Consider the following 14,849-nt stretch of genomic DNA (forward strand, 5'->3'; position numbering starts at 1 on the left):
GGGCTGCTGCACAGTTGTTCTACTCTAACTTTTTTTTATACCAGGGTGTGCAGTATGAAAGGATGTTCAAGTCTCTCACTGTTGGCCTGTGTCTGCCTAGCCCTCTAATCTAAATTTTCCTGAAACATCAGATGACAGACTCAGTTTAAGCTGAGTACGGTCATTAAAGATTTTGGGTGTACTCCAAGTGCTCATTAACAGATCGGCAAAGATCAAGTGTACGCCAGCCTGTGTGCGGTAGATGGTAATATGGGATATCATCCTCTACTGTCATTCATAATTTAAGTCGATATGTAAGCTTTAGGACCCGGCTATTGTAATAAATGTTTCTAATATTTGTCGTAATTCAATTTGAGTGGGAGGGATTTGGCGTCCTGCAGCCATCAGAGCCTTCAGATAAAGCGATAAACGTGATTGGGGGATTTAGGTGTAAATATGTTATTCCAGGCAAGCTGGAGTTTGATTAAGAGAGATGTGAATGCAGGAGCAAGTTCTGGCTGCCTGCATGGTAGTGAATGGCTATGTTATCACGGCTGTACTGAGTAAGTGCTTTACAGTACAGAGGCTGCTTTGCTGGAAGCAACTCCATAAAAGTGACTGGACTCGGGATGATTAAGAAGGCCGAGGGGTGCACCGTAAAGTTCAAGTGTATTTGTGCTGTGGAAGGAGGTCATAAAGCCGGAGTGTCTTTGTGCTGTGGGTTTAAGTCTTGATTGACCCCCATCAGTGTGAAAAGGAATAAAGAGACAATAAAGCGAAAGGGCTTAGCTTGCAATGTGCGGTCAAATGGTGCAGAAACGTTGGAGGAACCACCGGCAAATGAAGTCGGGACACATTCGCCGAGATTTGCGATTTCGTTTTTTCCTTTTTTTCCGCAGGCTTGGAGGGGGTGGCAGGGGAGGGGGGACGCCGCCTTATCGGCCGCGCGCAGCACCCGAGGTATTTAAACAGCGGAGTAAACGTTCTACATGCCGCTGTAAATGGGCTCGCGCATTGCGGCCATGCTTGAAGGAAGAGGGTGATTGCGAGGGGGCTCGTTTCTCCCGCTATCTCTCTTTCTAGTCGAGTTCCCCTGGATTCCGAGGGGGAGCCCACCTGAATGCGGATGAGCCGAGACGGGTGGAAAGAAAGGCGCATGCAGGCATGGTCTTGCTATTGATTTTTTTAATGGCTGCGCTGAGTCATTCCTGGGCCCCCCACCCCATTTTTGTGGAGGTGCTTCAACATCAAACATCAACAAAGGACCTGCGCAACTCCTCTGAAGCAGGTATCTTCTGCCACAATGACAACTCGCACTCTCTGACGCCAATCGTTCAACGTGAAATCGTTTGACCTGTGGAATGGAAGGAGAGTCCAAAAATGCACCACAACGCCACAGAAGCCTTTTTTGCACATATTCATAATCCTGTCATGGTTACAGGTGTTTAGCAACCAGAACCTTTCAAAATATGCCACCTATTGTTAGTGCTGCAGTTTGACAGGTGAAAATATTAAGGTCATTTGGCTTTATCAAGGGCACGAAATGGCAGGGTCCCATCCGGAATTTGAATTCGCACAATGCCTGGCCGTCTCGTCACCGACTGCAGCTGTGCGGGAAGCCGGCGCCCTTCACCTTGAGGGACGGTAAACCGCTTGTGATGCTAATTGTTGTCTCCCATTCGCTCTGCGTCTTTGCTCATTTATTAGCTTAAAGAGTGATATTTGCATTATGAATATCAAACACCTTATTTTCAAAGCAAATTCAACCTGGATGCTCTGGCTGCCTTCCAGTAAGATAATTCCCCATTGTAAGATTTCTCTTCCTGGGTTCATCTAATTAACGGAGGAAACACAACTGCGACCGCGTGCTCTCGCCAGCCCTCCCTCGCTAGGAGAATTTTAAATTACCTCTCACTTGTTTGTTCTGTGTGTCCCTAACAAGGCCCTCTAGTGAACATGAATGATCTCCGGGCGCGTGTCGTCCACTGATGTGAAAACAAAGGGTTTCAAAGGGAAACTGAACAGAGGTCTGCATGGATGTTACGCCGCACTGCTGTCCTCCGTTTTTAACAAGGAAATTTGTTTCACACCATGAGTTGGACATTGTAGGGATGCACAAAAGGCCATTCCTTCGCCATAATAAGCGTTAATTTTGCTTGGACGTGTTTTTTTGTCTTTGTAGATCCTGACAGCGGCTTCTACGGGTAATTGTACGGGTTTGGGAATTTGCCCAGCCACATTGATTACCAGCCCTGCTTGCCCTTTGCAAACGACTACAAAGCGTCTTCATTCCAAGTATGTCACCTCCCACTTTGCAGTGTCCCCATCACAGCACTTTTTTGTTTTGTTCTTTGGACCCAGAGCACCGCATACTGTGCCAGCAACACAAACCTCCTGCTGTGACGGGGTTTTTAGGACAGTGTGTAAATAATTTGACAATTAATTGTGTTGATTACTTTGGAGGGAAAAGCCAACAGGATATTGAAGCCTCGGCTGCAGCTCCTCCCATGGGCAGGGCAGGCTGTGAGGATTTGGAGGGAATCGCTGTTAATTGCGGTGCAATCAACCTTAAACAAACATTCGCAGTGCTCGTCACCAGCTTTTTCCTGCGGGCCGAGGCGGGCGCCTTACGATAACAGCGCTGTCAGGCCTTGTATCAGATGCCTAGTTGTTTGTTTTGACCTCATTACCAGAATCCGGCATTTGCCAAAGGGATCAGAGACAGACAATAAAACACCATCCAGTGTGTTTGCTGTTGGGCTTTCGGTTGCCGCGCGGTGGGGCCGGACTTCGGAGGCGGAAAACACAGCATGTTGGAGTGTGTTTAGAGCTACGCCAGCCTGCTGTCGAATTGGAGGCCGTTTCCACAGGCCTGCTCCTAAACCACCCCCTACAGTGGAGGCACACACTCTGAACTGTCTGCAGTTTGTAGGTGTACACAGGACTTCCAGTCAACTGTCTTACAAGTACAGTACCCATAGTTTGCTGGTCACATAGTTTAGAGGTTTACAAGTATTCTGTCTGTAGTTTATATGTATTACCAATCCAGGATTACATGTGTACAATTGCCATCTTCAGTTTAAAGGTACCTTGGCAAATACAGGTTTACAGTATGCTGGATTACAGATATACTGTCTGCTGATATGCTGTTCATAGTTTAACGTTTTATAGGCTATATCATTTTTCAGGTTTACAGGTGTACTGTTTAAAAGGTATTATGGTTTACAGGATTACAGATTTACTGACAACAGTCTACAGGTGTGGCTTTCAGGCCTGAAATTTGTGAATGGCTTCATCTGCACAAATATTTTTGAGGCAGTGTACAGGATCACTTTTCTTGGAATGTTCTTTAAAAAAATGCGCCTGAACACTGCAAAAAAAAAGCCCCCGGCTTTGACACGGCCTCTTCCTGTGTTCTCGCCATGGCTAATCTCGCAAAGCCTTCCTCCCTTTTCCTCTCTCTCATCCCTCCTTCTCTTCCCTCTCCTACTTTTCAAGGCTAGTTTTATTCTTTTTCTTTTCCTCCCCCCTCTCTCCTTCCTTCCTTGTCACTTGGTTGCGGTGCTCCTTTGAAGCACTTGAGCGTGCGTAAGAGATAATAATCCCTCTGAAATCCTGACAGCTTGGCTGACGTGCTGTCAGCAGGGCCGTTTCTGCAGTTATCTGCATGCACTCAACCAGCTGGAGTGGCATTACCTGGACAGAGAGGAGCACTCACAGCTTAAGGCTGACAGAGCCAAATGAATCTGAAATTCATTTACTTCAAAGCTTAGGGGAAATGAATGCATTTTAATTTTATTTTTCCCCGATTATTAATTTTGGGCCCGCATGTCAGGCGTGAGCACATGTTGAAGGCTCCGGGGGTTTGATACAGCTTTGCCACTTGAACTGCGGGGACGCTGTTTTTTTTTTTTCCGAGGAATGGGAAATATTATAATTACAACACTGTAAGGAAGTTTTCCTGATATTTTGCTGTGTCTGTGCTTCGTATGGAAATGCGAAACTAAACTTTGACTTCCTTAGGAGGAGCGACATGTTGGTGGGGTTTTCCTTGATTTATTCAGGTAATCAGGTAATTCAGACCCAGATTTTTGTGCGATGTGGGCAACATCGCGGTCATGGTGTTTGAAAGATAAGAAAATCAGGGCAGCCTGGAGATGCTCCTACTTTAAATCAACTCTCTTTGAAACATTCAGTTGGCATGAGGTGTTAGTAAATGGTATCAGGAATCAGGAGGGATGATGGGTAGTGCGGTCCGTAGCCGGGGAAAATAAACTGAAGCGGAGCGGGTCCCTGGTGTGTATCGCGTGATGCGGAGGTATTGGAGTCGGCAGTGAGGCAGGGCCGCGCTCCTGCAGACGGGAGGGTGCAGTCGTGCAGCGGCACACGGTACCGTGCAGACAGGGGAGCGGCGCGGCGCGGCGTGGAGGAGACGGAGCTGTGGAACAGACGGGAAGCCCCGTGCAGGCGCAGGTGCGGAGAGGGGGCCAGCGCTCGGCTGCTTCAAAGGCGCGCGGCGGTATTTTTAGACTCCCGGAAGAGCCTGGATCCACTCGGGCGTCCATTAGTGATCTCCTTGACTCGGCATCCATTAAGCAGGCAGGAGATGAGGCATCACAGGGTTGGGCGGGAGGTGGAGGTGGGAGATGGGGCGGGAAATAGGGTGGGAGATGGGGGCAGGAGAAGGAGATAAGAGATGGTGGGTGGGAGGTGGGGAATGGGAGATGAAGGGGGTGGAAGACGGAGGCTGGAGATGGGGGGAGGGGGATGGGGTGGGAAGCGGGGGTGTCAGATGTGACAGGATTAAGCCGAAGGGGCCCAAGCAGCAGTGTAGTGGTCAGGCATTTCCTCTTCATGGTTTTGCTACATTTCCAAAGTAGTGGCCCAGGCAGGTGTATGGAGCTGGGAGCCTCACTGGTGCCAGGAGATCTCTGGCCCAAGAGGGTGTCAGTGTTCTGCACATAGGCCAGCCATTGATAGGCAAGGGAAGCCCGGCAACCAATCGCTCAGTCTAGGACCTGCGTCCCATACAGACCCAGCTCTGGGTGTTCGACACTGCACTGCAGCCCCATGTTGATTTGGATACCTACCTATCCAGCCAAGTCTCCCTCTATCCGCTTTCATGTCCTCTTCTGTGTGTTATTATTCTTCATCTGCTTTGCAACGGCCTTTATTCAGGGTGACTTACATAGCCTACATTTCACGGGTTAACCATTTGTACATACCTGGCAATCCACTTATCTCTTCTCTGTGCCCGGTTTCCATACCTGTCAGGGCGTCTGGCTCCACCACACATAGAGAGGACGCGGCCCCTCTCTGGCGGGCTGCCAAGCCTTCCAAGAACCACTGAGCTGTGACTGTGTCTCTTGTCTCTGTCTCTGTGGGGTGTAGGAAGAAGGTACCCTTGTCTGTCTCCCTTTTTCCCCTTCCATGTCTTCCATTCTGTATCATTATCTGTTCACACAGCCGGATGTTTACCTGAGCAATTTAAGTGCCTCACTTGAGTTTATAAGTACAAGATTAGAACCTATGTCCTTCAGGTTACAAGCCTGGCTCTCTGAGCACTGCTCCACACCAGTACCCTCTAACACACCACAAATGAGGGAGAGAACATCCACCGTACAGAAGCCCAGAGGGCACAGCGAGGGATCTCATTTCACAGTGTTTTCATGCCGATTCGTCTGCCTCTGTTTTAGAGTTGTCGGGGCAAACGCGTCTCCCGGTTAATCCAGTGGCTCACAGATTCAACCTGTTATCAGCGGGCGCGTCTGCTTCTCCTGGGATTTGGGAGCTGCGCTATCCGGCACAACGAAATGACAGAGCTTACTTTGGGCTGCCTTGAATTAGCCTCGCAGTTTACCCAGACCTTTACATTCTGCCTCCTTATACATTCAGCCTCTGCCGCCGGGCTTATTCCCTGTTTAAATTTTGGGGAGATCCGCAGAGACTAATCTCCCTGGATTTTTGGGGAGGGAGCGTTCCTGTCGCGGAGGATTTGTATCGTTGTGCGTTTTTGTTTCCACTCATAAAGGGTGTAGAAGGGAGCCCTGAATACAGATTCACCTGGAAGACTCTTAGAAAGGAGGCTAAGGGGATCCTATGGGGTTATCTGGGTCATTGTCGTTGTTAGCCCCGCCTCCTGCCTCGTCTTCCCAGTTCGTAGTTTACACACAGGCTTGTTATGTCTGAGTACTATTCAAACACGTCCAGTTTGACCCTAAACACTGTCAGGGTATTTTATTCAACTCTCTCTTAGACGTCCTACCTTGCTCTTCACTTTCTCTGATCCTCATAGCTACCCTGAGTGTAAGTGCCACCTAATGACATATTACTGAATGCAAGCCATCACAGTACTCCACCTACATGCTCTACTCCACCACAGAGAGGGAAAGGGTGGCCCACGCCTGTCCTGTCACCAGGTATAGAGCCTGTCCTGACGTTTGACCCTGTGGCGCATTGGAAGGGGATTTCAAGATTGTGCAAGCACACATAGCAGGACACTGGGTAAATCTAGTTTTAACCACTCGCAGTGTCGCTTCCTGAATCTTTACGTCAGGTTGCTACAGAAAGATAAACACCCAGCATATTTAGTGGGCGGGCTCAAGTGGAAGAACCCCTACTCCGGCTCATTAAAACCGTTAACATTTAAAAAGCTGTTATTTTAATGGCCTTTTCATGGAGAGTGGCTCCCTGTCTGAGGTAAGCGGCAAGCCTTTTTTTAATACCTCTCCCTGTTTTAAAGGAAGAGGACAAGGGGGACCATTGTTCATTTGTTGCTGTCCCCCATTGTTTAATAGATTTGAGATTACAGAGAATGTAGATGGAAATTACCCTGTCAAATTCCCCAGCTCCCCACCCCATCCCCCACAAAGCAGCTGGCAGAGAGTGATTAGGTGCTGTGAAATATGGAAATGGCTGCCTGGGCAGGTTGAGAGTTTGATGGGGTTCAGGATGATTTCGGGAACAATCCCATCGCTCACCCATTCTCTCTCTCAAAGCATCCTGCCCCAGTGGGGAATATCGAAAAATGATGAGCCAATCGCCTAGGCCAAAGGTCGGCGGTCTAAAATGGCAGTTGGTGAATTTAAGACTTTTGAGTGAGCCTGTGCGGTGTCTTAACCCCCCACACCAAAAAAAAAGAACATGGGGATTTTATACCACACGCTTGAAGCGCTCCTGTCTTCTGTCATGGTCGGTGGCTCATCTTGGATTTTGTGGCTTAACTGGGTTGGAGCTGAAGTGTTGCTGCTGACATCGGGCCGCTGATCGTCAGGAGAGACTATAGGGTGCAATAGGAGGTCCCCTGTGAGACAGAGCTGGGTTGTGGTGTCCACAGTGGTGCCTGTACATTAGTTAGGACCCTTTTATGTGGGCAGTTCCTGAACAGAATCCTTCTGGCCTCTGCAGATTATCTGCTTCTTTCCCTGTCCAGTTCTTGCATTCTCTCTGGCCTTTCCATTTGCTAAACAAGATGAGGTTTGCACACAGAGGTGCACAAAAATTCCTTCTCTGGAGTGTGAGGGCTGCTTGGTTTGTGCGTGTCCAGCCACGAGTGTCACCCTTCATCTCACAGAATGATAAGGCTGGGTATGGTGAGTGTCACAGCTGCGTCCCCACCAGCACACTCCCAAAAGAGTGCTCCCGCTTTACTCTAGGGCACGTGAGTGTGACCGAAAATGTGTCCTTCAAGGTGCAGTTGTGTACACAAGTGCTCCCTCTGGCCAAACCACTAAACCAAGATGGAGCCTGGAAAGTGGAGAAAGGAAACAAGTAAAGAAGATCCATGTTTCTTTTTCTCCTTTTTTCAAAGCTGTTTTTTTGTGATAACCGCACTGAACTTTTTGCTGGTGTGAATTTTTTATGTTGGCCCTCGAAATGCCTCTCTTATTCCATTTGAGCTGACGAGTTGAATTATAATGCATATTTAAGTTTGTGTCTTGGAAATGGGCCGATTCTCTTCATTAAATATTTTTGTGGCTTCAATAATGTATTGATCTGAGTCGCTGTATCAGCTAGCAACACATAATAAGAAGACACAAAATGTAGGTTGTTTTACTACCCGGTGCATTCAGATGTTGACAGCATAATCAGATAATTAATTTGTTTGCAAGATAGTGAGTCATGATAGCCAGTTAAGCAAATGTCTGTCAATAATTGAAGATGCATGCCTGCATAATAAGGAAAAATACTGGTGTATATACTTACATATGTATGTATATATTTTTGCTTGTGCTTTTACCTTATGGAGCAGGACATGATAGACTTGATAGGTGGCTGCAGTTCACAGTAAGGTTCATTTGAGGGTATGTATGAATATATAATGAAAATTAAGTGAATGACCCTTCAACAATCAGCATTGGATGAACTGGCTAAGGAGGCCACACTAAGCAGTGAGCAGAGGACAAACGCTATTTTAACCTGTGCCTTGCCCCTTGGGCACGGCTGTCATGTTGCTAAGCTCGGCCAATGGAAGCAAGCTGTAGCAGACCTCTGTGCTATGAGCCTGTTTCTCCTTGTTCTCTGCAGCAGAAGCACCCCCCGATCTGCCTGCCGTCAGTTACAGTCCCTCTCCCCCTCTGTCTGAAATGGCTGCAAAGCCCGGTCTCGTAACATTTCAGCCAGGAGTTTATGTCTCGGAGAGAACGCGGGGACGATTGCTGAGAGTGACTGCCACGCAAAGCTAATTCCCTCTCGTTCCCCGGATAAAAAGAGAAGAAGGAGCGAAACGCCATCCGTCTCAGTCTGGTAGCGAATTTAACAGGCCTCTCCCCGGGAGCAAGTCAGCGATTCTTTAACGCTTGTCATGGCTGGCTCTCTGCCCCCGTGGATCGGGCTGTTACGAGACACACCGTTATCTGAGCAATTTGCATCTTTATAGGAAGCGTTCCTAAATCTGGAGCATGGTCTACCCCCCCCCCCCACCCCCATCAAGTATCACCCTCACATCAACTTGTCAGTCGGTGAGGAGGCCACAGTTGCTGGAGTGATGGGCCTAAATTGCTTAGTTTCTTTCCTAGTTATCAGTATGTCTGTAATGCCGGCTCACTTAAAAAAAAATAAAAAGCTTAGTTCAGGCGATACAAATCTTCCCTCTCCATTAAAAAATCTCTTTAATGGTTCTTCACCTGGCTAGAACACTCATTTGCTGCACAATGTATGAAAAGAAAGAAAAAAAATATATATTTGCCTGCTGTTTGCATATAAATAAACCGAACCTTTTTTACATCGAGTTGCTGCAGCATGTTGCCCCTGTGTGGCGTTGTAGTTTTCATTATTTTTCTGTCAAAGTGTGGAGATTATAGGCCGCTCTCAGGAGGCTTCATATAAATTGGAGAGGCAAGGAGGGAAGTCCTTTAAGGTTATTTACTTTATTGCCATATTGTGAAACAGGCTTAGAAATAACTAACCTAAAGTGTATAGTATGGAAGCAAAATGGCTTTTTACCTGCTTTTACTACAATTTGCAAGTCATTCTGCCTGCTGTCATTATCAGGGTAATGTTTTGGGTTGTTTCTGACATGACTTGCCATGACAAGATAGTAAAATAAGTAATCTTTATTCAAAGAAAAGATTCTGCTTCTCTCTCTTTCCTCTTTCTTTTATCCATTTGTACATTTTCTCACAACAGTTACTTTTTTGGAGTGCAGTCATTGTGCAGTGATTTCAGTGTTCTGCAGCACTGCTCACCCACTTCTTTTGACAGATTTTTCTAGAACTTCTGTCACTCCTTTCTCTGTGTTTACTTGATTGTTTTCTGTGTTCCAGAACCTGGACTTCTACAAACAAACGAGCGAGCAGTTCAGAGAGGCAGCCACCAGAGCCGAAGCTCACGTGAAGTAAGTGCTGCCGCTAATCTGACGGGATTTGCCTTTAATCCACAGACCCCGAGCACTCAGGAAGGGGAAGCACGATTTGCCACCAAATCTGTTCATAATTTAATCTTTCCTCTAATTACACACTGCGCTGAGGATGACAAGTCTCATATCTGTGAGCGTTTGTCATTATCAGGGCAACGTGACCGGGGTTCGCACGAGCTGTGTTTTCGGGAACCGCATTCGCCACCTGGTACGAGCGCACGGTCAAAGCAGCCACTCGCATTCTTGCTAATGTACTCCCTAACTGTCCTTTTGCGCTCTGTCAGTCATAATTGGTGACGTGGTAGTTGTTTTCAAGAGCTAGTTGTTTAAACCATCATGGTAACTATGGCGACAGATTGGCTTCATTAAGGCTCAACAGTGTACTTGAGGAAAGTATTTTTTTTCAATGAAATGTAATATCAGAATAACAGAGCCCTGGGAACAGCAGTGGGTGTGAGCCCTTACTGCCAGGAATGACTCCTCTGAGGGGAGGGCCCTCTTTATTTCCCACTGTAACCATCACCGCGCTTGGCACAGCTGGGACGCTGGGGTTCTGTCACTCCGCGTCACTTTCCTCTGCGTGTGCCCACCCCCCACCCCCTCCATCGCTCCGTCTCTCCTTCCTGCCTTCCTGGAAAGTGGCGAACGGCAGAGATTAATTTGCAGTTGAGATTCATTAGAATCCATTCATTTTAGGCGGCGTGGGGGAACGCAGAGTAATTCTGCCGGAGCCGCGGCGAGCCGAGGAGCGCTAATTAATGCAGATTGTTTGCGCCGAGCGGCGGGAGCAGGACCCGCGCGCCGCGCCCCCACCTTTCAGCGTGTCATTTTCTCTGTTACCAACCGCCCCCCAGCACACACACACGCACTCACCCGCCCCCACCTCCGCCCCCACGCTCTGATTCTTTCCAAACTTTACATCTAAAGAAATGAAATTTGCTTCAATGGGGCGGTTATGCATGAGGTAATCACCAGCACAGATAAGAATCTCCCTCTTCATTTATTTCCTCTCTGGCCTATTCAGGGTAAATACTCCCCGTTGCACTGTCCCCGAATTTAATAGGTGTTTAATTAGCAAGAGCTTAATTAATCTGCGTTGAAGAATCTGGGGTTTGCTCTAAACTCCTCCCCTGGCTGGAAAGTTTTTTTGTGGAGCTAAGTGAGATAGCTCACTGTTGATGCCGGGCTTGCCCCAATGAGAGAAATAAAAAAGGTTTTCACGTGATGGTTTTTTAATTACAAACTATTTTATCTGCTAACAAACAATGAGCAATCCACAGTTTTTTCAACAGCTAAATTTTTTTCATTAGACGAAAGACACAGGGCGTGGGGGAGGGGGGTTCAGTTTACATTCGGGGGGAAATGTGCATGTGAGAGGGGTGAGGGGTGAAATGACACACCCAGCCCTCCTCACAATCGGTGTCTCTGCTATTTCCTGCACCGCACAGGAGTCGTAGATGAACTGCTGCGGTTGTAGATGCTTATTGAGGATTTAGGCGCTGATCTTGCGCATTGGCTGCAGGGAGAGCCTGGAAGGGGGTTGAAGACGCAGAATACAGGCAACGTGGCAAAACGCTCCCAAATCAACCCTCCTGACGTGGGAGAGGTGCTGGCATAAGTCACACCTCCCTGCCACAAAGAAGTAGAGAGTCGGCCAGTGTCTCAAGAGTTTGAGCGGCAGTATTGAAAATATCTCCTGTGTCGCTTGCTTAATGCAGCTTGTAATTTCTGAATGGGGCGGAATGGGGTTGAGGTACAGCATAGGGGATGTTGTGCTGTCACAACTGCCCTTATAGTTTCTTCTCTGGAGCTCAGTATGTACCACCTCCATCCCCCAGGTTCACATACCTCTCACATTATACCAGCACCTCACGTGCAAACAAGGGCTGGTCGACGACAACTGTTTCGCTTGTAGGCTCAGTGTGAATTTGGTGCTTTAAGTCTCAGTGGCTGCTTTCTCATATATTCTGACTCAGTAATGAAAGTAAACTAACCTCACGTTTCTCTCCCTGTAGTTCGAAACTGAGCTGGAAGAGCCATGTGTACTGCATGTTTGAAACTGCAGAAAGGATAAACCAGGCTTTCATCATTACCAAAGCAGCAATGGAATCAATTTCACTGTGAACATCTCTTACAGCATTATTACATTACATTGCATTATTTGCTCAATAGCTGACAGTAACCAGGATAACTTACACAGCTAACATTATAAACTTTTTCCATTTGTGAGCCTTTATTTGTAATGTATTCAAGTTAAGTAACTTGTTCAAGAGAGAAACAGTAATACCCCACCCAGGGAATGAGTCCAAACCCTAGCTCCTTATCCACCATTCCACTTTGCAGTCATTATGGGCACCATCTAAAAAGCATTCAACATTTGATGAATGCAGGTGAGCCAGATTCCCGTCTCCAGGGCAACTTGAATAGCATGCCTTTAAAATATTATCCTTTTGATGAGCTGGATAGTTCCTGAAGCAGTTTAGGCTGTTTCAAGGGTGTCATGGCAATGCCCCTGGAAATCAAACCTGCAGCCTTTAGAGCTGTGCCACACTGCATCACACAGCTGCTTACTACAGAGCAGGCGTTGTTAGGACCACCAGACACTGCACTGATATATGATGTATGATATATATGTATGCAGTACTAAAGAGAGTTGAATATTGCTGTGTGATCTGTGAAGGCACACCTCAGTCCTTAAGTGGGAAATCAGTGTGTTCGGCTGACGGGACAGTGTCACAGCTCTGTCAGAAGGTGCAAGCCTTCACTGAGGCAGACTCCCTCCGCTGGGTGGTAGCCGTGCTGCCCTGGTGTTCCCGCCAGGGTCATGTCATCTCATAAGTGCTGCTGCCCCGCATCATTCACGGGTCGAGTGCTTGAATAATTAGTGTTCGGGAAGGCGGCAGCCTGCAATTATGCCGCTGAAGCATTCCCAATGGAATGCTCACCAAACCCAGCAATCATGCGGACCCATATGAGGAACTCACACACAACTTACAGCTGCCAGCGACACATCTGTTGTTAGCAACAGAACAGGGCCCCTCCAAATGTATGGAGAGGAGAGTGCAGGCTACACAAAACAGGCTAGGTATAAGCTAGGGAGAGATAGAGAGAAGTCCAGTGCTTTAACAGAAGTGACACACACGTGGAAGGCAGGGCGTAAGCAAAGCGGCCCTCTGTCTGCTCTGCTGGCAATGCCTTCCAACAGCTGTCTGTCTCAGGCGGCGTGTTTGAGCCCAGTGAGGGCAAGGTCTTTTTGACCCTCTGCCACAGACAAGACTCTTCTTTTCTCCCTTTGTCACTCCCATGGGCTCTCCTGGTTCCATGCTTTTGTATGTCGAGTGTCCTTCAGGTAACCCTGAGCAAATTGGCACGATGACACAGGCGAGGTGACAGGAGTCACGCTCAGATGTGACATGCATGCGGGAACGCCGGGGGAACCGCTTATAAGAACACTGACACTGCTACTTCCTGTGAGTCACGCTATTGGATGAGCCAGAATGAAGGGTGGAGGAGATGCAGAAACTGCCCTCGTCCAATCCTGGTGAGCAGCAGAATTAACAGGCAGCTTGACTTGCGAATGATGGAAAAACCACCCGTTTAGCACTGCTGCCTGGATGGGGTTCTTTCCTTGGTGCTGCTCTCTGCTGCAGATATCAATAGGGCAATACTTACAGCCTGTGTGTTTGACTGGCCAGGTCTGTGCTGATCAACATAGGTTTGAATTGGATGGAGGTTAGAGACTCTGTACACGTGCTTTGTCACCCTCTCGGGTCCGATGTTCAGGTTTTGTGCACCCTTTAGATTGGCTGGGGGGGGGGGGGGGGGGGGGGGTTGGTGCGCGGAGATAGCGTTCTGCCTCTTGATCCATGAGTGAGGGAACACACACACCCGTAGCTCTCAGGAGAACAGCCGATGGGACACTTCTTTGTGTTGGATGGGACGGAACCACAGGCTTGAGATGTGGCTGTGAGGTTCTGTCAGATGTGTGGGGTTTGTGTGCCCTCGCCCCAACACCTTGGATTCAACAAAAAAAAAGAAAACCGTCAAGTCCTCTTAAAGGATAGCGCTATTCATTAAAAACAAAACCGTATTTCAGTAAAGTGACTCCTGTTCTGAATTCAATCAAAACCGCCAATCCATTTTAATGGGAAAAGTCTGTTTGTTGTCATATGGCTACAACTTAATCTGGGAAAGGTTTATTTTCTTTCTGGATTAAATAGCAATTTCCCTGACGATGGCTTGGAGGTTTTGATTTAATGCCAGGTGAAAGTCCTGAAAATGCACAGTATGGAAAGTATTTTGCATGTGATCACACTGTCACTGAAACCACAGTGTGGCATAAAATATAGTATTAAGATGCTGTCAGTTTAATTTCTGAATACTTTCATTATAACACAGTTGTACTGGAGGTCCACACATGTACGGCTTTGAATCTGCTTAGATGTTACGCTGAGCACTGTATTGTGGCTCTTGGAACGGAATGGAATCTGTCTCTGATTTAGTCTTTAAAATACGTATCTGGAGGGAAAACAATTGTTTTCTTGAGTTAATCATCCATGGGTATTGACAAATGCAACCCTATTTAAATACTTAACATTTTACCTAAGAAAGTAGATTAGCTTTCAAATGGGGCTTGCTTCATCATATATACACACAGCGTGCACCCAGGCAAACAGTAGTTGCTAGTTGCCTAATTTCTTTTTCCTTGCATTTTAGAGATTACTTCAATTACGTTAAATATCTCTCATCAATCATTTTATATTACCCCTGATGCATACATAATCACTGTGAAAACACAATTTAGCAGCAAAATATATTTCTCCTTCGTGCCTCACAAAAAAAGGAAAATCATTACATTTGATGTCATATTCTGAACCAAAGTAAAAGGATTATATGTTATTTGCTGGTTCAAAGCCTAGGCTGTCAGTCTTTGGCTGCTGGAACTATGGCTGTGATATCTGAGCAGTTCACCTGGTACAATTCTGCTTTCATTAAGGAAGTAAATTTTAAACAA

At 47.2% G+C, this 14,849-nt stretch overlaps 1 protein-coding gene across 2 annotated transcripts in view; it reads left to right on the forward strand.

Annotated features, from left to right (window-relative positions):
• chchd6a (coiled-coil-helix-coiled-coil-helix domain containing 6a) overlaps positions 1-14,849 on the forward strand; it is a 68,219-nt gene that overhangs the window by 25,434 nt on the left and 27,936 nt on the right. For both annotated transcript variants that reach the window (XM_036533945.1, XM_036533946.1), the window contains one exon: positions 9,744-9,814. In XM_036533945.1, the coding sequence (XP_036389838.1) occupies positions 9,744-9,814 (71 nt within the window). The remainder of the gene's footprint in view (positions 1-9,743; positions 9,815-14,849) is intronic.

Source organism: Megalops cyprinoides, chromosome 7, assembly GCF_013368585.1.
Source record: "Megalops cyprinoides isolate fMegCyp1 chromosome 7, fMegCyp1.pri, whole genome shotgun sequence".
Taxonomy (NCBI): Eukaryota; Metazoa; Chordata; class Actinopteri; order Elopiformes; family Megalopidae; genus Megalops; species Megalops cyprinoides.